The following is a 21,761-nucleotide window of genomic DNA, read 5'->3' on the forward strand; positions in this document are numbered from 1 at the left end:
TGTTGGGCAGTTTTAACTGACAAAAGTCTTCTGGGTCTTGAGCTTGCAGGACTCAGACTTGCTTTGTTATCCTAATGCTAATCAAGTTTCCATGAAATGTTAGTCTTTCTTTTTAGGTGGTGGGTTTTTTTTTGGGGGGGGGGGGGGGGGGGGGGGTGTTTTGTTTTTTCTTCTTTTATGTTGAACTCTCTAAAATTTGCAGTAATAGAACTGAACTGTCAAAAGTTGCCAGTCAAGTTGCTTTTATAAGATGCATATGAAGGGTCAGGAGGAGGTGGCTGTATCTGCATGCACAAACAAGTATTCATACTTGACTGTTCATATGCTTGTGTAAGCTAATATCTGCATACAAAGCTATTTATTTTCATGTGCTTGCCCCTGTGTTTATCCTTACAGTGAATGCAAAATTCAACCTTTGGAAGTTTAATCCTTTGGGTGAACACTTGATGACAGGTTGTTTTAGTTGAGGTTCATGGATAAGACGAGAGAATTGCTTCTTTAACTACTCTGAGCTGTAAAGGTCAAAAAATCATTCTTTGGAAAAACACATTCATTTTTTAAAAAGAATTGTTGTTGTAAAAACAGACAGAATGAACTATTGTTTTTCAGTCCTTAAAGTATGGTTACAATCTAGAAGATACTGATATAATGAAAAGAATTCCCAGGCTGAAAGCCCGCTTGTGAACTTATGTTGCACTTTTTGTTTGAATCAAAATGCCCCATATTTAGTAGGAAGCCATCCAATGTTCATTGCACTGGGAGGCAGGACATGAGGGCTGAAGTTATCTTATGGCCATCATGTAAACTCTGCTATAGAATTACCATGAAATTTCTCCAATACCTATTTTTCCAACACATTTGTTATCTTTCTGAGCCTTTCTCTCTTCTCCCCATCTCTTAACTCTCATTTGCTCAGTGGATGGGGAAGGGATTTTGTTGGGCTCTGACTGACCGAACTTCTGTCGCCTCCGTGCTTTTGCCAGAAAGTGGAGCCTGCAGGTTTATGTACACCTCTTCATAGCAACAGGGACCTGCTAATGGAAGAAGAAGCGGGCACCATCATCTCCATCTGACACAGTGAAAGTGCACCCTTGAATGTTTTTGTTCAGCTGGAGAGTGGAAAGCTGCCTTCACTGTTTAAGTCAAAAGAAGCGAGTAATTGAAATTTCAGTGTTTCGTTGTTTTAGACTTTGGGAAAGAATTTGCTAATGGCACAATGTTTTGATTACACTGTTTAGTTTGAGGTTTAAAGCTAAGCTTGAAGTGTATTTGTTAATTTTGGGATTATGCTCTCTTAGACTTGGAAGCCTGATTATATATTTGAAGAAAGTTCAATGAGCCATAACCCCTAATGGCAATTAGAGGTAAAGATTTAACTTTAAGCTTCATTGTCTTTTGCTGAAAATAGTTTTAATCGTTATAAAATGTATCAACACAAGTTAAAGCTGTTGAAATTAAACCAGTGTAAAAACAAAACAAAGCAGTGCAAGTAAATTTAGAATTAAGCCCTCTTATGTCAAAGAAATACAATACTATCCTGTGCTTTTTCAAAATTAATAACTTTCTTATGCAAATCTATGATTTCTCTTGGGTGCAGCACAAACGTCTAGAAACTATGACATTGTTTAAATCATTTCAGTCCCCTTAGAACTAACTTAATTACTTTTACCCTAGAAAAACCATGCTGGGAGACTGAGATGAGGGAAAAACACCCTTTTCATTTGTTTAACTGTGATATTGGGGATTAAAACCTCATGAAAATTCAGTACATTAATTGTTTGCACATACTAGAATCTAATCAGAACCAGAGCTAACCTGCAGTCTGTTTCTGCTCGGGGTCTAAATTTGGGCCTTTATTTAGGCACTTGCATGGGTTTCCCTTGGGACCTTTTGGTTCACTATAGGCAGTGGAGGGCTGCAGGCAGTTTCAGATGTAGGACGGGCTGGGCTAACTCAGGCTCTGCTCTGCTGTTGACTATAAGAGGACGCTAAGGAGACCACAATCCCAACTTGGCTAAATGCTGAAAATCAGGAGGGTGAATCTAGGTCTTTCTTACTGCTCACTGCACAGTTCATAGGGAATGTGTAAAAGAATATGTTAAACCCAAAACAGCTAATGGTGTCTTTGGAAGCTTGCAGGCTCAGTGTTAATAGTCCATTGGTTTATGCTGAGAAATATTTTATGACAAGCGACATTTTTATGAAAGCCCCTAAAGCAAGACCTTGGACTTAAATATACTAGTTTGGGTCCTTTTCCTGAAGATACTATTAAAATTAATTCTCAAAAATGTCTTAGGTATTTTCATTTGAATACTCAAATTTGTAACCTATTGAATACCTACCCAGTCTTCTAAATTTGGAGACAAATTTATCCAAATTTTTATAGTCAGCTAGCTTCTACAGAACCACAAGTATTTCAACAGCATATCCCTTAAAAGAGTAGATCACTTCCTTTTCATCTCCTTGATACGTAGATGGAGTCAACAATTTTCAATATTAATTTTGACATACAGGGGAATTCTTTCAATATCTCAGTAGTGACATGAAACTTCTGCTGCAATGAATTATGTGGGTTCTGCTGGGAAGATTTATTAGTATAATAATTTCAATAATATTTTTATATATTGATATTATTTAATAATATATTATATGATTAATGTAATAATTTAAATAATATTTAATAATATTAAAACAGGGAAGATTTATCAGTATGCAGATGTTAGGATGGAGCAGATTCAGCAGTGCTGTGGAAAAATTTCTTGATTAGTTTCAAGACTTCCCCCCAAAAAATGTTTATCATAGAATCATAGAATGCTTTGGGATGGAAGGGACCTTTAAATGTCATCTAGTCCATCCCCCCTGCAATTGGCAGGGACATATACGACTAGATCAGATTGCTCAGAGCCCCATCCAACCTGACCTTGAATGTTTCCAGGGATGGGGCATCTACAGCCTCTCTGGGCAACCTGTTCCAGTGTTTCACTACCCTCATCATAAAAAATGTCTTCCTTATATCTAGTCTGAATCTACCCTCTTTTAGTTTAAAACCATTACCCCTTGTCCTATTGCTACAGGCCCTGCTAAAAAGTCTGTCCCCATCTTTCTTATAAGCACCCTTGAAGTACTGAAAGGCCGCAATAAGGTCTCCCTGCAGCCTTCTCTTCTCCAGGCTGAACAACCCCAGCTCTCTCAGCCTTTCCTCATAGGAGACGTGTTCCAGCCCTCTGATCATTTTTGTGGCCCTCCTCTGGACCCTCTCCAACAGGTCTATGTCCTTCCTGTGCTGAGGACCCCAGAGGTGGATGCAGTACTCCAGGTGGGGTCTCACCAGAGCAGAGGAGAGGGGCAGAATCGCCTCCCTCAACCTGCTGGCCACGCTTCTTTTGATGCAGCCCAGGATATGGTTGGCTTTCTGGGCTGCGAGAGCACATTGCTGGCTCATGTCCAGCTTTTCCTCCACCAGTACCCCCAAGTCCTTCTCCTCAGGGCTGCACTCAATCCCTTCATCCCCCAGCCTGTACTGATACCGGGGATTGCCCCGACCCAGGTGCAGGACCTTGCACTTGGCCTTGTTGAACCTCATGACGTTCACACAGGCCCACCTCTCCAGCCTGTCCAGGTCCCTTTGGATGGCATCCCTGTCCCTTAGGCGTGTCAACTGCACCACTCAGCTTGGTGTCATCTGCAAACTTGCTGAGGGTGCACTCGATCCCTCTGTCTATGTCATTGATGAAGATATTGAACAGCACTGGCACCAGTATGGACCCCTGAGGGACACCACTCGTCACTGTTCTCCATCTGGACATTGAGCCATTGACCACTACCCTCTGGATGCGACCATCCAGCCAATTAGCTATCCACCGAACAGTCCATTCATTTATCCCTGAATCCATTCCGTGTTGAACTAGCTGTCCCTGGTGCTACACTGAATCGGACAGTCATATTTGCTTTTGTTTGCAGAGAACTCGAAACAACAGATCTGACCAGGGAGACACCTCCTAATGCCCAGCAAAAATACCTTTAATACTGCTTTCCTGATTAATGCATGAAACAGATACATCTGCCTCAACATTTACCTCACTATTTGTGAGGGTTAAATCCCTGAAAAGATAGTTAATGAAGAAAGAGGAGTGGAAGATGTAGGCATTCAGGAGGAAATGCTTAACAACGTTAGACAGCATCAGAGTAAGATTTATCAAAAGAATGAGGTTAGAAAATTGTCTATTTTTCTTTTCCTCAGAGTTGACCTCACAAATTGGTTGGGATATGTTGTAGAAAGTGTTACAATAAAGCTAAATAATAATAATTACTAAAAATAATATCCTACAGTGTATTATTTTCTACAATGAGTATTTTCCATAGTAAATAAGAATGCATTGTACTTGTCACTGTATTTATTATTTGTAGGAATATTTTTAAAAATATTTTGTAGAGCTGAATTTGCTACTTGAGATGAGTACAAACATGGCACAAAGGAACAAGCAAAAAACTTGGAATGGATTGTTAGCAGGTGCTTCACTCTGTTAAATCATTTCCAGGTGATTTTAAAAGGAAGTTCAAGTGAATATAAAATTGCTGTTCTCCATATAAGAAACATTTCCTTTCTTAAGTTGAATCAGTCCCCAGATTTCAACATAAAGCCCTAATCCAAATGTTTTGGGTATGTTTGGGGCAGAATTCTGCCCTTGGTTTATATCCATCCAGTCCTATTGGCTTTACCCATATGATTATTATTTTAAAAATGCTCTCTGACTTTGTCACTGGCCAGATTCTTACTGCATGGTATTTCTGCATTGGAGATGCACAGCTGCAACTTCAAGAGCAGAAAACGCCCATGGAAGTTGTCTGATTTCCCCATGCACAGATACATCATCCGGAGCAGCCCTGCGAGGTCTTGGCCAGAGACAGAGACCTGTGCCAGTCCAGGGAACATAGCTCTGCAGAAAGATGGGAAAAGTGGCATCAAAATGAGCCCTTCCAGTGTAAAAGTTGACACAAACTGAAAAAGGACCATTGAGACAATTTTCAACAAAATGTTCTAAGCTTAGAAAACAGGAGCTGGCTGGCCCTGAACATATTCACCAGCTGAGTTTATTGCATTCCTCTCCCCATCTGTTTGCCATTTTATCATCTTGTACTGATTTGTTTGCACAGGAAAAGTTCTGGAGAAATAGCAAAGGTCAAGTGATAAATCTCCCTCTTTCCCTCTCCTTCAGCTGCAGATACTTACATGTTTGCAGGCAATTTCTTTATTATTTGCTTCTGTAGAAGGAAGTCTTGTGAGAGACAGTCAGTGAAGTTGAAGGCTAGACTACAGTTTGTGTTATCTCCTAAATATTTGTAGAGAGCAATACCTTCTTTGGGTCCCTTCATCAGAGGCATGTGTTTCCATTTGGGCACAGACATCGGCAGGGTCTGTTGCAAAGTGACTGTAAGGCAGTTCTTGAACTAGCAGGAATTATTTGGAATTAGAGCCAGAAAAAGATGCGTATAGAAAAATTGAAAACATTGCTAAGCAAGGAAGGAAGCAATGTTAACAGCTTTCATTTGGAAAACACTGTACATTTTCATTTTGGCCCAGGCATCAAAAGCTCAGAGAAGGGAAACAATGAAAAAATAGCCAAAATAAATGCCCTCCTATCTACCAGGAAATGGTGGTGGAGGGTGACTTAAGATGGTCTGATTTTATTTTTATTTTTAGCGAGACAATGAAATATTCGCATCCTGTGTGCCATTGCACACAGGAGCCAGGCAGCTGGGAGCTACTGCTTTGCCAGTGCATTTGCCCTGCTGGCACAAAGAAATGAAACCTCAGTGATCAATAAATCTTGTATTGACTGATAAAAGAAAACATACATTAACTTTGGCATTTCCTTCTAGCTGCAAATAAACAAATGCAAAATGCCTGCCTTGTGCTATAATTTTGATTGGAAGACTGTTGGAGACATTTGCAGCTAGTCCTACGTAAACATTAGTAGATTCAGGGAGCACTTGGAGGTTATTTCCTGTAATAAATATCACAAGGACATCTTAGAAAAAGACACTAGAATAATTTTCTCTGAAAGGTCATTTCTGTCCCTATTTTACTTTCACAGGCTTCAATTTGAATATTTTGGATGGCCTAGATTTAATGTTTACATTTTTATTTTGTTTATATTCATTTACCTTCTCATTCAATTTTCTCTTTGGTAAGAAGAGACCACTTTTAGAGAGAGTAGAAATGGTGTGAAAGCATCAGAATACTCTCTCAAAGTATTTGAAGTAGCCCTTCCCTTTCAGATGTCCCTCTGCATATGAACTTAAGCATTTCTAGTTTTCCTACATCAGTGTTGAGACCAAACTGCCATGTGAATGGTTTTACTGATTTCAGATGGATTATAATGGCACTTAGAGCAAGCATTTCTTGGCAGCTGGCTTCCAGTATGAATCAGGATTTAACCAGGCATTGTCCAAAGGCAGACATGGGAATTTTGTTGCAAAATCCACATACATAGGCCAGGTTCTCTGCATTATTGTTCTGGTTTTTTGGTCATTTCTGGGGAGAAGACTTTGGATACAGATTTTCCAATGTGGGTAGATTAACCTAATTGCCTGGGAAATCAAATTTCAGATTTTGTTGATGCGTTAGAAACCATGGAAGCACCTGAGAATGGTCACATAGGAATTAGGGCTTCTCCCCCCAAAAAGGTGGCAGGATCAATAGCCCAACTGAAGTGCATCTACACCAATGCACGCAGCACAGGCAACAAACAGGAGGAGCTGGAAGACATTGTGCAGCTGGAAAACTATGATATAATTACAATCACGGAACCATTGTGGGATGACTCTCACAACTGGAGTGCTGCAATGGATGGCTATAAACTCTTCAGAAGGGATAGGCAAGGAAAGAAAGGCGGTGGGGTAGCCCTGTATGTTAAGGAGCATTTTGACTGTCTAGAGATTAACAATGGTGATGGTTTAAATTTAAATTAAATTAAATGGTTTTGAGTGTTTATGGGTGAGAATCAGGGGAAAGGCCAACAAGGCAGATATCCTGGTGGGAGTCTGTTATAGACCACCCAACCAGGATGAAGAGGCAGGTGAAATATTCTATAAGCAGCTGGGAGAAGTCTCACAATTGCTAGCCCTTGTGCTCGTGGTGGACTTCAATTTACCAGATGTCCACTGGAAATACAATACAGCAGAGAGGAAACAGTCTAGGAGGTTCCTGGAGTGTGTGGGAGGGAACTTCCTGACACAGCTGGTGAGGGAGCCAACTAGGGAAGGGGCCCCGCTGGACCTGTTGTTTGCGAACAGAGAAGGCCTGGTGGGTGATGTGACGGTTGGAGGCCATCTTGGGCATAGTGATCATGAAATGATAGAGTTTTCAGTCCTTGGAGAAGTAAGGAATGTGGTTAGCAGAACTGCTACCTTGGACTTCCGGAGGGCAGACTTTGGCCTGTTTAGGGGCCTGGTTTAGGGGCCTGGTTGACAGAGTCCCTTGGGAGGCAGTCCTGAAGGGAAAAGGAGTCCAGGAAGGCTGGACATTCTTCAAGAAGTAAATGTTAAAGGCGTAGGAGCAAGCCATCCCTATGTGCCTAAAGACAAGCCATCAGGGAAGAAGACCGGCCTGGCTGAACAGAGAGCTTTGGCTGGAACTCTGGAAAAAAAGGAGAGTTTATGACCTTTGGAAGAAGGGGCAGGCAACTCAGGAGGACTACAAGGATGTTGTGAGGATATGCAGGGAGAAGATTAGAAGGGCCAAAGCCCAACCAGAACTTAATTTGGCTACCGCGGTAAAAGACAATAAAAAATGTTTCTATAAATGTATTAACAAGAAAAGGAGGGCTAAGGAGAATCTCCATCCTTTATTGGATACGGGGGCAAACATAGTGACAGAGGACAAGGAAAAGGCTGAGGTACTTAATGCCTTCTTTGCCTCAGTCTTTAACGGTAAGACCAATTTTTCTCAGGGTACCCAGCCCACTGAGCTGGAAGACAGAGACGGGGAGCAGAATGAAGCCCCCATAATACTGAATATTTCAGTGATGATTTAGCAGGGTTATATATCATTTATTTTGTGTATTTCTGAGGAAAGTTTAAAGCCAGCTTTAATTATTTATGATCTTGGCTTTTTTTGATCCTGAAGGCCAGACCTTGACAGCAATTGGACAGTAATAAGAGAGCAGATCCAGAGAGAGTCCATGGTTCTCAAGGGACTTCTCCCAAATACGAAGTATCAGTTTGCCATCCGAGCAGCAAACTCCTATGGATCCAGCCCTCCCAGCGCACCGAGTGACATCATCCGAATGTTCAGTGAGTAGAACCACCTTTTTGTAATTAAAGCTGTATATCTGTGGTAGCCTGTGGAGGGCTGGTGGTGGAAGGAGTCGCTCTCCAAGCACAGGCAGCCCCAGTCTGACACCTCTCGGTCCTGTCCATGGAGCTTGCAGCATCCTGTGAAAGTCAAGCCAAAAGCAAAGATCTGAAAAGCTCCAGACAGAAGCACTCTCCTGTTATTTCTCTGCTCTGGAGGTCATTGCCAGATATTTTTGGATTGCCGCTTACTGACTTTTGTGCCAGCTTCATGCAGAACTGATAAGTGAATATCATGGGGAGAACTGAGAGAGACAAGTCTATTGTTCATCTTTTTTTTCTGTTCTTCAGAACTGAACTGTATATATTACATGTATAATTTAAACAACTCTGAAAGACCAAAGCAAATCTATACTGGTTTCTGAGGAGTAAGACTCAAACTATTAAGCACAATCGTGAAAATAATGATATAAACAAGTAAGCATCCCTTTTTGATCAGAAACTGCATAGCAAAAATATTAGGTGAAAATGCATTCAGATACACATGACTAATCACGACTTTGTAAAAGTGCAGCATTTGTGCAGCAATGTAGGCCATGCACGTTGCAATAAGGGGTAGGTCCTGCATACCTCTCCTGATGGCCTTCCTCAGGATATAATCCTGTGCTAGTGTCTCTGTGGGCTGACTTTGAGTTGCTGTTGCTCCTCATCACCCCCAAAGTGATAGCTGTATGTGAGAATCCCAACCAAGCCGACACAGAGCATGTTGGGAATTGTACAAATCGTATGTCTCGCATGTGGGATATCTGAAAAGCCAAGGACATGTAGTGAGCAATCCAGACTCAGACTATGTGGACTTAATCTGCATTTAACACAAGAGGAATTCAAGGATGCTGCGAAGGTCGACTGCGGTTTGGAAGACATGAAACAAGCAGATTAAGAGGAAGAAACTATTGGCTTGCAATGTTGAAAACAAGATATGGGAGGAGCGGGCGGTGCATGTGAACTATTGTTATGAACGAATCAGAATATCGCTAGTAGCGCATGAACAGCATATTGCCAAACATAGTTAACCAATTAGCGATAAGTTTATGCATGATTAGGAAGGCAAGAAACTATATTAACTAAGCTGTGTATGTAATAAACCGACATTTTGCTTGATCATATCGATCGTGCGCTGTGTCCGTGACTTCCGCGTCAGCAGGTGGCGCCCGAACAGGGACCCTCAGATCGGAGTTGGATTTTCTGAGGAAACCGAGCACGGAGGGGGCGGAAGCCGGCCGAAGGTGAGCGCTGCCCCGGCACTCGGGAGACGCTAGCGCGAAAGGCGGAATCTCACCCTGATCAGGTGAGCGGCCGGGGAGGAGATGGGGGCTACCATGACAAAAGAAGAGTCAGCGGTGGTTAAGCTCCTCCAACATATCCTCTCAACGAGAGGTATAAGTTGTGACTCGTCTACTCTGAAAGCATTATTGCTCTGGGCAAAAGGAAAGGATTTGATCCCCACGGTTGGAGTTGCCTTTGATGCTATGACATGGGAGAAAATAGGGGCAGAACTGTGGGAAGAAATAAGTAAAGGATCCAAAGAGACGAGCAAATTCCCCACTGTGTGGAGACTGATTCATGAAACTTTAAAAAGCATGGGGGAGGAGCGGCAAGTCGCTGCATCGGCATTCGCGGCTTTGACTCCAGGGGGCGGGCCTACCTCTGCAACCAGTATGTTGTTTTCGGGTCCGACAATCCCTGCAGCGACCCCAGCCCGCGTTGCAGGAGGGGTCCGGATCCTAGCAGGGACTGCAACTGCAGCTCCCACCACCACCGAAGTGCAGTCACCAGAAAAAAAACGCTGCGGAGGCTACTCCACCATCGCCCGATGTACCACAGTCGGATCGCCCTCCGAGTTACGATGAGGCCGATCCACCAAATCGACCTCCCTCACCGGTGGCGACCACCTCACTTTACCCTCCTTTGCCACCAGGTGGCGAAGAGGAGGAGGAAAACAATGGTGTTCTAGAGGAGAAAGCTGAATTACAGCAATTGATAAAAAGACTAGAGACTTTAGAAGCGCGATTGGCGGCCCCGCCAGAAAACCCACCAACGTCACTGTCCGCATTATACCCAGGACGGTCAGCACCCAACGTTTTTGCTCCAACTAGGACACCGGTGGAAACTGGTGCTTTTCCGTCTTTGCCACCACAACAACCATCGGGGAGGGGGTGTGTGTATTCGGGCAAGGGATGTTGGTGGGAGGAGTTGGGGATCCGTCAATGCGATGGAAAGGTGTTATCCGGAATGCCATGATAGAGGGACAGGTTTTACCCATGGTTTTTCCTGTTGTAGTTGATAATAACGGGAGAGGTGTATGGGAAGCACTGGACTGGAAAATATTGAAAGAAGCAAAAAGCGCTGTTACTCAATATGGTTTAAAATCACCATATACTCAATCTATATTACAGCACATTTTTTCAGCACAGTTATTAACTCCTTATGATTCTAGAATGATTGTCCAGATGCTATTACCACCATCGCAACAACTACAATTTTTCCAACATTGGCAAACTGCCTGTGATAGGGCAGCTTCAATACCTCGACAACAAGGCGATCCGTTATTCGGAATCCAGGCTCAAATGTTAATGGGCGCAGGGCCTTTTACGCGACCTGATTGGCAAGCGCAGTTTGCTACCGAGGCATTGCAATTGAGTCAGGAGTTAGCTTATAAAGCTCTTATTAACGTGCATGATGAGAAAATTAGACCTGCTTTTACCGCTGTAAGGCAGGGACCCACTGAATCGTACGGCAAGTTTATTGATCGTTTGCACGCTGCAATTATGGCTCATCCAGATATGGATGAGGGAATGAAAGTAAAGTTCTTAGATATGCTTGCTTTTGATAACGCTAATGAAAAACCAAAAAGAGCACTCAGTGTGTTGCCAAGAGGATCCAGCACAGGACAGTTGCTAGAGGCTGCTGAGCGAATGTTAGAACAAGAAAAGGCTACGGTTATGGCCGCAGCTGTAGGTGCAGCACTGAAGCCGTTGGTATCAAAAAAGCAAGGGGGAAAAAAGGACAAGAAGTGCTTTAATTGTGGAAAACTAGGCCATTTTAAAAAAGAATGTAGGAGTCCAATTAATACTGAGGGTCGGAAAGAAAAATGGTGTACGAATTGTAAAAAAGATAATCACGACACCCAAGAGTGTCGAAAATCGGGAAACACGGCGCGGAGCGCGCCACACCCACGCGTGAAGACACAAGTGCAGGGTGCTTGGACCGCTGCGCAGCCGCCACAGCCGGAAGCGCCGGAGTGGACCTGGCAACAGCAGTAGACATAACCTTAACAACGTCTGAGGTTAAATTAAATGATTCAGATCAACAAGGACCTCTAGGGCATGGGTTGAGTGCATTGCTCATAGGCCGTTCTTCAATATCACGAAAAGGTATATTTATAGTACCAGGACTCATCGATGCGGATTTCTGTGGAACCATAAAGATTATGGTATATACCTTAACGCCACCACTTACAATACCAGCACAGTCTAAAATAGCTCAATTAATACCATTTCATGCGTGTGTCCCTAAAGCGCATTCAATTGTACGTGGGCATGGAGGTTTTGGATCCACAGGAGTACCAAATGTGTTATTAGCAATAGATATTGCCAAGGGAAAACCTGAAGAAAGGGTAACATTAAGACATCCTAATGGACAATCTTTAGTACTGTCAATGTTAATTGACACGGGGGCAGATGTAACTATTGTCCCTATCACAAAATGGCCTCGTAATTGGCCACTGGTACCTGCAGCTACCAGTGTTGTGGGAGTCGGGGGGGCACAATGCACGATGATTAGCAAATTACTGATAGCATTCAATTTTGAAGACGGTGCCACTGTTACCACAAGGCCATATGTAATGCACTTGCCTTTAGCTCTTATAGGTCAGGATATATTATCCCAAATGGGAGCCAAACTTGTAACCCAGCCTTTTTAGGAGCGGCCATGGTTGAGCAGCCCATCTTAAAACTCACCTGGACTACGACAACGCCAGTGTGGGTAGACCAGTGGCCGCTGAAACAGGAGAGGCTGCATATTTTACAAAATTTAGTTAAAGAACAGTTAGAAGCAGGTCACATTGTGCCTTCCACAAGCCCTTGGAACACACCCGTTTTTACCATCCCGAAAAAATCTGGAAAATGGCGATTGTTGCATGATTTACGAGCGGTGAATGCTGTAATGCAAAATATGGGGGCATTACAGCCAGGATTACCCTCCCCTGTGATGATCCCAGAAAATTGGGACTTCCTCATCATTGATTTGAAGGATTGTTTTTTTAATATTCCTTTGCATCCTGAAGATGCAGAAAAATTTGCATTTACAGTACCATCAATCAATAAACAGGAACCGGCAAAAAGATACCATTGGGTGGTACTACCTCAAGGAATGAAAAACTCACCTACTCTGTGTCAAAATTTTGTAGCATGGGCCTTACAACCATTCCGAATGAAACATCCATTTTTACTAGTTTTTCACTATATGGATGATATCTTAATTGCTGGAGAAAAAATGGATGTGGAAGGAACTTTACAAAGGTTAATAGAAACCTTAGAACCGAAAGGTCTTAAAATTGCTCCAGAAAAGGTACAACGACAAAATCCATGGCAATATTTAGGATGGACAGTTACTGGGAGCACAGTCAGACCACAGAAGATCATACTCAAAACAGACATTAAGACGCTCTCAGATGTTCAAAAACTAATGGGAGATTTACAGTGGGTAAGGTCAGTTAGTGGAATAACTAATGATGATCTAGCTCCCTTGATGCCTCTGTTGGGAACCTCAACCAGAGCCGATGAACGACGAAGCCTGACGAAGGAACAAGAGCAGGCATTGGATCACATTATAAAAAAGGTTTTGACAACAGTTGTACAAAGAAAAATTAGTGATTTGCCTTTGCAATTTTTAATTGTTAACTCATCACCCAACCGAAAACACTTAATAGGACTGATAATCCAAATAGATAGCCCACACATCAACATTTTAGAGTGGGTATTTTTATCCTATCAGCCAAAAAATACCGTCTGTACACAGATTGAACTATTAGCTAATATGATCATCAAAGGTAGAAGAAGGATTTGTGATCTGACAGGACAAGAACCTGAAACCCTGTTTGTACCTATAGCACAGAATTATTTAGATTGGCTTTTAGCAACATCAGAAATGTTTCAAATCGCTTTAGCCGAATATCCAGGTACTGTAACCAATAACTATCCTTCCACGAAAATTTTGCCGCTTTTACAAAATCAGGACTTTGAAGACATCCCTTATAGATCAGAAGTACCAGTTGAAGGGCTTACAGTATTTACTGATGCTGGAAGAAAATCGAAACGAGCTGCTATTGCTTGGTATGACAATAATCAATGGAATCATCAACTTCTTACAGGTCATACCGCCGACTCTTTACAAACCCTCGAGCTGAGAGCGGTGTTATGGGCCTTTCAACGCTGGCCCGACAAACCTCTAAATGTAATTTCAGATTCGCTCTACGTAGTAGGAACGGTACAGCGCCTGGAACGCGCTATGATCAAATCACTGAAGAATAACACCTTATATATGTTATTAATGCAACTTTTATTTTTATTGAATCAACGCACTAAACACTATTTTGTGACACATATTCGTAGCCATCAATTTGATCAAGGCTTGTCGATTGGAAACAACATAGCCGACAAGTTGGTTGCTACCATCTGGAAAAATCAAAATATTAACCTGTTTGAGCAGGCCCGTTTATCTCATGAATTTTTACATCAATCTGCAAAAGTATTGGCGAAACAATTTGATTTAAAACTATCAGATGCCCGAGGCATCGTCCAATCCTGTCCTGCCTGCCAAAAATCAGGATTCGGTTTAGGTCTTGGGGTCAACCCTCGAGGTCTGGGAGCCCTACAATTATGGCAAATGGATGTCACCCACATCACAGAGTTTGGACGGCAAAAATATGTACACGTTAGCATTGATACTTATTCGCATGCAATCTGGGCCACTGCTCAAACAGGGGAAACAGCCAAACATGTTGTAAAACATATGTGTGCAGCCATCGCTGCTTTGGGGATTCCTCAAGAGATAAAAACAGATAATGGTCCTGCATATATCTCTCAAACATTCAAACATTTCTGCCGCTTGTGGGGCATTCGCAGAATCACAGGCATGCCACACTCTCCTACAGGACAGGCGATCGTAGAACGCGCACATGCTACGTTAAAATCGCTGTTGCAAAAGCAAAAGGGGGGAGAAATAGCCCCTGCTGTACGTCTTGCAAAAGCGATTTACGTTTTAAATTATTTACGGTTAACAGGGGACCGTGAATCTCCTCCAGTTGTTATACACCATATGTCATTTCAATCGGGAATACAGAAGATCGATTCAGTATCGGTAAAAGTACGATATCGTGACTTAAAAACTGGAGAATGGAAGGGTCCTGCAGAAATTAAGATGACAGGTCGAGGATATGTTTGTGTTTTGACAGACGAAGGTCCGAGGTGGGTGCCTAGCCGCTGGGTGAAACCATGGAGAGAAGAGTCGGGACCACAACAGGAGTTACCACGATATGTTTTCTCACGTCATTCCTCTCCATCATTGGTAGTGGTCACTCATGGATTTCAGTACAACCACGTACAAATGTTTGGGTAACTCTAGCTAATAAAACAGGGCAAGATTCAATCTGCTTAGCGGCAGCAAATGCAGGCAACCCATTTATGACATGTTTAGTGGGGACTCCGATTGGCGGTAAAGAGTGGGAGTATGTTTATAACTCCTCCACCATCAGGCATGCATGCAGAGATATAGCTAACGACGTCAATGATTTTGAATATTAAAAAACAAACCCACAGATCTTGAAGAAGTATTGAAAAATATTCAAAGGATTGTAAGTCAGATTTAGATTTCTGGACAGCAGATAAAACAATTGTAGAAAGACTAGCTCTTTAGGTTTTAATTCATGGTTAGCTGGGTTAGGCATTTCAGGTTGGGGAAAAGATCTAATTATCCATGGGTTTATATTATTATTGGGATTATTATTAACTATACTTATATTAAGATGTGTTTTTAAATATTGCATGAAAGCCGTGGAGCGTATGATGAATGGAGTCTGGATTGCTCAAAAACAAAAAGGGGGATTTGTGGGATATCTGAAAAGCCAAGGACATGTAGTGAGCAACCCAGACTCAGACTATGTGGACTTAATCTGCATTTAACGCAAGAGGAATTCAAGGATGCTGCGAAGGTCGACTGCGGTTTGGAAGACATGAAACAAGCAGATTAAGAGGAAGAAACTATTGGCTTGCAATGTTGAAAACAAGATATGGGAGAAGCGGGCGGTGCGTGTGAACTATTGTTATGAACGAATCAGAATATTGCTAGTAGCGCATGAACAGCATATTGCCAAACATAGTTAACCAATTAGCGATAAGTTTATGCATGATTAGGAAGGCAAGAAACTATATTAACTAAGCTGTGTATGTAATAAACCGACATTTTGCTTGATCATATTGATCGTGTGCTGTGTCTGTGACTTCCGCGTCAGCACTCGCACAGCGAAAAACCCAGTGTCACAAAGCAAAGTCAATGCAGGAAGCAGAGCCAAGGCTGATGGGGAATGTGGACCAACTGAGCTATATCCTTAATGTGCCAAACTTTTTATTGCATTTAAAAGGTTTCAGTACTTTTAAGCTCCAGTTCTGAAGGCATTTATAGGGGACAGAACACCACGCAAGAAAATGACTGGATATAATTTTAGCAGATTAATGAACTATAAAAAAGAGCAGCAAGATTGACTTTTTTTTCTTTTCTCACCTGTGTGCTCAATTGCAAATCATCTTTAACTAACTGGTAGAAAATGAGCAGCAGAATTTGCATGCTGCAGAAATGTGGGCCACATCCTTAATGATCCACCAATTTAACCCACTAAGGATTTATTTCTAAATTGCCTCCCTATCTTGAAATCCCTTGTTTTCATTTACTCTTTTGTGGCAGTTTTCATCCTTTTTTCCCCTCTGTCATGAATTGAATCCTTTGAACAGTTTGCATTAAGTTTGGTATGGCTGATGAACTCTAAGTTTAAGTTCTGAAGCAAATGTTTGTGAAAACCACAAAGGTGCAGTGTGCTCTGGGGTTCCTTGGCCCCTGGATCCTCAAGGGTCAGCTCCTGCTGCCTCCAGCACACTTGTGTGCTCTTCGGTATCCTGTTTATCTTTAGATGTGAGTGCCTGCATTCTTTAGTCAGAAAAGATAAAGTGTTTAGCTCTGTTAATAAGGGTGGAGTAGTCTTCATACTGCGCTTATTACTGCAGTACTCTAGGAAAGGCACTTTGCCTTTGCAAGTTTGAAAAATTGGAAACTGCCTGTTCTACAGAGACCTGTCAAGATGGCTCTAAAACATGGATTTTTGTTAGTAGAGCTTGGAATCAAATTCACACCTGGTGTATATAAACACTGATTTCTGGAGAGGTTCATACCAGGCACGAGCTTGACTCTGTCTGGATCAGACCTGAAAAGTGAATGTATTATCCATGTTGCACAGCTCTCTGAATAGGCTCAAAAACTCTGTGCTGGTCCATGGTAGGCACATGGGTGCCGCTGTGGCTGAGAGGCTGGCATTGCTTGGGGGAGTTCCTCATGATCAGGCAGAGCTGCCTGGAGCCACTTCATGTCAGTGATGTGCTCCAGCCCCGCACCAGGTCAATTGTACTTAAGGCTACTTTGACAAACTCTGGGCCCTTTGGCAAATGCTCTTAGTTTCCAGGATGGACTTTGAAAATAGGCTTAAAAAACTACATACAGCCACTATGCAAAGGCGACAAAGGATGCGTGTCTTTAGAAATAAGTCCTGGAAGCAGGAGTGTAACTGAGTATAGCAGCTCTCACTTGGCTTTAGTTATGATGTCTGTGTAAGAAACTGGTTTGATGTTAACCAGATAGATAAACAAGTACACTGTGCATTACTAGATAAGCTAAACTTTTGTTGTGAAAAAATGTTCTTGATTAAAGCAGTGCATAGCCTGAATGTTTATTTTCCCCCAAAACACTAAAAAAACTTGAAGAGTGATTTAAACCATTGAAAAGTTTAATGTGACAAAAAATGCATGCTAAGTTCAAGGGCAACCAAGTAAAACTCACTCCTAATTCACATTATGTAACTGTAGGTACCTTTCCCCTTCTAGTAGCCAGAAAGCCAATAGTTACCTTCTTTGGTCCAGTTAATCATTCAATTCAGTTGCTCAGGTATAGACATTTGGTGGATTTGCGGTCCCCTAGGTCCTGCGGTTTTCAGCTGTCACTGCAGGAGGGGATGTGCCTCCCATGCATCTCCCAGACACCTGACAGTCCTCTGGGCATGTCTCAAGTACTGTAATGCATCTCAGATGGCACCAGATGCCTGAATCTCTCAAAGTGCCAGCAGATACCTCTTAGTCACCTATCATTGCTGGAAAGGTGTCAGACAGTTGGCGTGTCTAAAACTGAAGCATCTTTGCTCTTTGGGGTGCACATCGTAGGAATTACTACCTTCATTATTCCATGGTTCCTCCTCCCATGTAAACAATGAAACATGCCACAAATATTTGATACTATTTTTTGACTGCCTGTGTATTCCTCAAAAATACCTGAAATATCTTAGGAAGCTGGCAGAAGTCCATACAATGTCTAGTTCCTTTGCATTACCTAGTCCACATAGCGCTGGCACTAAGGTCCTTAGTGTGTTTGGATTTTAAAAATTTGTAGCTTTATGCTTGTATATCCTGAATTTTTATGCTTGTTTTGAAATAATTAGTGGCTTTCCAATGCTTATTTTAACTGAAGAGCAAATTCCCAGCATTACCTCAAATGCAGAGGACCTTCAGGGTCCGTGTTGCATTGCGTCGAGTCTCTCACAGCTCTTCTAGGCAGGCTGAGACAGAGATGAGTCCTGCAGACACTGAGTTCATGCCACTTGGGGATTTTTTCTGCTGAGGTTTATTTCATTCTCATGTGTAATTCTCTCACTTTGTTTTTCAAGAGTGGCTGGATTTGCAGTACACTTGACTGTGCATTGTTTCAGGTCTGCATAGGAAACCGTTGTCTTTGTTTGCTAAAATGTTCCTCTGAAGGGGTGCTGACTGTATCACCTAATGTGACAGACCTCCCAAGGTCCTTGCAAGTAGAACATGTGGCCTTGATTATAAGCAGTTACCCTCTTACCTAGTAAAAAATGCATGCTTGGTTTATGTTACATTGATCCATTTTCAGGGAGGAAAGAGAGGGCAAGTTTCCCCAAGGGTTCTCATTTATTTATGATTTGGTTTCATTTTTTTATAGAAGGAAATTATGTAATAAATCATTTTTTTGTTGCCTTTCTTAATTACAGATGCAGGTTGCAGGTATTTCACTTATATGACTGTTGCTTTTTTTATCAAATCTTTCAACGTGTCATGGACAATTTACTTGAAAACAAAAGATTTCATATATCAAGTTTAGTAACAACAAAATAAACTGTCCCAAAGAATCAAACAAAAAAAGTGTCATCACCCATCACCTGCATCGCTTAAATACCCTTCATCTCCCGGGGAAACAGATGGGGTTTGCACTGTGCCTGGAAGGTCACCAGCCTTGGGCTTTGTCAGACCAACAGAGGAAGCATCTTCTGTTAAAAATACCCTCCTGCTTATCTCCACAGAAAACATGACAGAAGTGACTGCTTAATCCAGATACATCCCTTCCTCCAGGCCTGGCAGTCACCGCCTGACTTCTCACAAATGGGGGTATGCGTATGCACCAGCTCATACTGAGCAAAGCATTGTCACAGGTGCTTAAATATTCTGCACAGTGCTTGAATGTGTCAGCTGAGGCTCAGGCACAGGAAAAGAGCAGTCCCTCAGGCCCAAACCTTGATGTAAATGATAGCGATGTGTCTTGGAGATGGCAAATGGAGAACATTTTCCACAGAACTGTTCCCCGCAGATCTCCAAAGGCTTTACAAAGGCAACATTTGTATTTATTGTCCCCATTATATGGACAGGGACAAAAAGCAAGAGACAGGCCAAGCAATATGCAGTGCCTCACTGTGAGTCACTGACAAGAATAAAACTCAGATAAAAATGCCCCAACGTATTTTGGACTTAGACCTGTGAAGTCTTCTGCATGAAGGCGATCAGTCTGTTAATGTTTCCATTCAATCTGCATTGCAGTGCCTGGTGGTCTACCAGGATCCTATGCTCTTCTGTGTCTCCTGATCAGTATGCTGTCACCTGATCATCAAAACAAAAGTTTGTGTGACTTTCTGTTTGTTTTGAGAAAGATTTCTTTGGTATAACTTAATTCCTGATTATTTGGAAAGAAGCTGTCTTATGTTCATGACCCCCCCAAAAGTTTTCAAATTAATTATAAACCAGGATTATAGGACCTGGTAGAGGGTCTTAAACAGGCTTCATCTCCTTGTACGCTGAAACACTGATTTAATGAAATATAGCACGCTTATAATCTCTGTTGTCATTGTTTTGGTATTTGCAGAGTACTACTTTGCTTAATTGTCCCTGATTTGCCACCCATTATGAGATGAGCTCTCCACCAAAGCTATGCAGTGCTCTTAAGAGATGGGCTCGCATGGGGGTTTCTCTACAAAAAGTCCTGTTAGATTCTCTGCTTTCTGTTTATTTCGCAGTTTTGTTGCATCACATCACGAGGGGATCGAGTGCACCCTCAGGAAGTTTGCAGATGACACCAAGCTGGGTGGAAGCGTTGATCTGCTGGAGGGGAAGGAAGGCCCTACAGAGGGACCTGGACAGCCTGGATCGTTGGGCTGAGGCCAACTGTATGAGGTTCAACAAGGCTAAGTGCCGGGTCCTGCACTTGGGTCACAACAACCCCATGCAACGCTATAGGCTTGGGGAAGAGTGGCTGGAGAGCTGCCTGGCGGATAAGGACCTGGGGGTGTTTGTTGACAGCTGCCTGAACATGAGCCAGCAGTGTGCCCAGGTGGCCAAGAGGGCCAATGGCATCCTGGCTTGTATCAGGAATAGTGGGGCCAGCAGGACCAGGGAGGTGATAGTGCCCCTGTACTTGGCCCTGGTGAGGCCGCACCTCGAGTACTGTGTTCATTTTTGGGCCCCTCACTACAAGAAGGACATCGAGGTGCTGGAGCGTGTCCAAAGAAGGGCAACAAAGTTGGTGAAGGGTCTAGAGAACAAGTCTTATGAGGAGTGGCTGAGGGAGCTGGGGTTGTTTAGTGTGGAGAAGAGGAGGCTGAGGGGAGACCTTATTGCTCTCTACAACTACCTGAAAGGAGGTTGTAGCCAGGTGGGGGTTGGTCTCTTCTCCCTAGTAACAAGCGATAGGACAAGAGGAAATGAGCTCAAGTTGTGCCAGGGGAGATTTAGATTAGATATTAGGCATTGGAACAGACTGCCCAGGAAAGCGGTGCAATCACAGTCCCTGGAAGTATTCAAAAAACATGTGGCTGTGGTACTTAAGGGCATGGTTTAGAGGTGGACCACGCAGTTAGGTTAACGGTTGGACTCAATCTCAGAGGTCCTTTCCAACCTTAATGATTCTATGATCGCATGTGGGTATCATGTCACATCCAGTGAGCCAACACCAAATGTAGGGCAGAGCAAGACCATTGAGAAGGCAGTGGGCTGTTAGATGGTCTCATCATTTGTGTGTCTACTCACCTGTATAAATTCAAGCATAGTTAGAAGAGAGTACATCTCCATGTCTTCATTGCTCCCAGGCGCATTATGTGTTACTGTCGTAGTTTAACCCCAGCCAGCAACTAAGCACCACGCAGCTGCTCGCTCACTCCACCACCGGTGCGATAGGGGAGAGAATCAGAAGAGTGAAAGTGAGGAAACTTGTAGGTTGAGATAAGAACAGTGGTACAAAAATTCACGGATGCTTCTCCTCACAGTCCGAATCCCCCCAAGGGAGAAACGGAGTATTCAGAGAGTCCCTGAAATGAAACTCAATAGCAACGAAGTTACTATTAAGCAGGTATTCTTTATTGCAGCGCTGGGCAGCGCTGGGCAGCACTGGGGATTCTCCACCATGAGTGCTCCACCGATCTGGTAGACTTTCAGAGATTATATACTATAAAATCCTACATATTCACAGGATTTCCGAGAAATCATTTACATAAACGTGAGATTTCCTGGAACTTATTAACATATGCAAATGTCCAATCCGCATGCGCAGTCGTCTCCCGTGGTGGTCTTCAGGTGGTCTTTGGGGGTCTTCAGATGAAGGCTCGTAGTCTTCTTCACTGTGTTCGCTGACTGACCTTTGCTTCTGTGCAAACTCAGTCCTAGGATCACCTAAACTGTGTCCTTCAAGGCTGTCGTCATTCTTTTGTGATCTCCTATCTTCCATGTATTTGTTCTCCCAAGGCCCAGTTGTCTGAGATGGGATTATCCTGGAGCCCCCTTATCTTACGACCATTCTAACTACTCCCT

The 21,761-nt window shown here is 42.8% G+C and overlaps 1 protein-coding gene across 1 annotated transcript in view; it reads left to right on the top strand.

The window, feature by feature from the left end:
* LOC309601970 (pikachurin-like) overlaps positions 1-21,761 on the top strand; it is a gene marked incomplete at both ends in the record, with an annotated part of 55,640 nt that overhangs the window by 14,561 nt on the left and 19,318 nt on the right. The window contains one exon of the mRNA XM_082335225.1: positions 8,129-8,299. Within this exon, the coding sequence (XP_082191351.1) occupies positions 8,129-8,299 (171 nt within the window). The remainder of the gene's footprint in view (positions 1-8,128; positions 8,300-21,761) is intronic.

This window comes from Platalea leucorodia (assembly GCF_965183815.1).
Source record: "Platalea leucorodia genome assembly, chromosome: W".
Lineage (NCBI taxonomy): Eukaryota > Metazoa > Chordata > Aves > Pelecaniformes > Threskiornithidae > Platalea > Platalea leucorodia.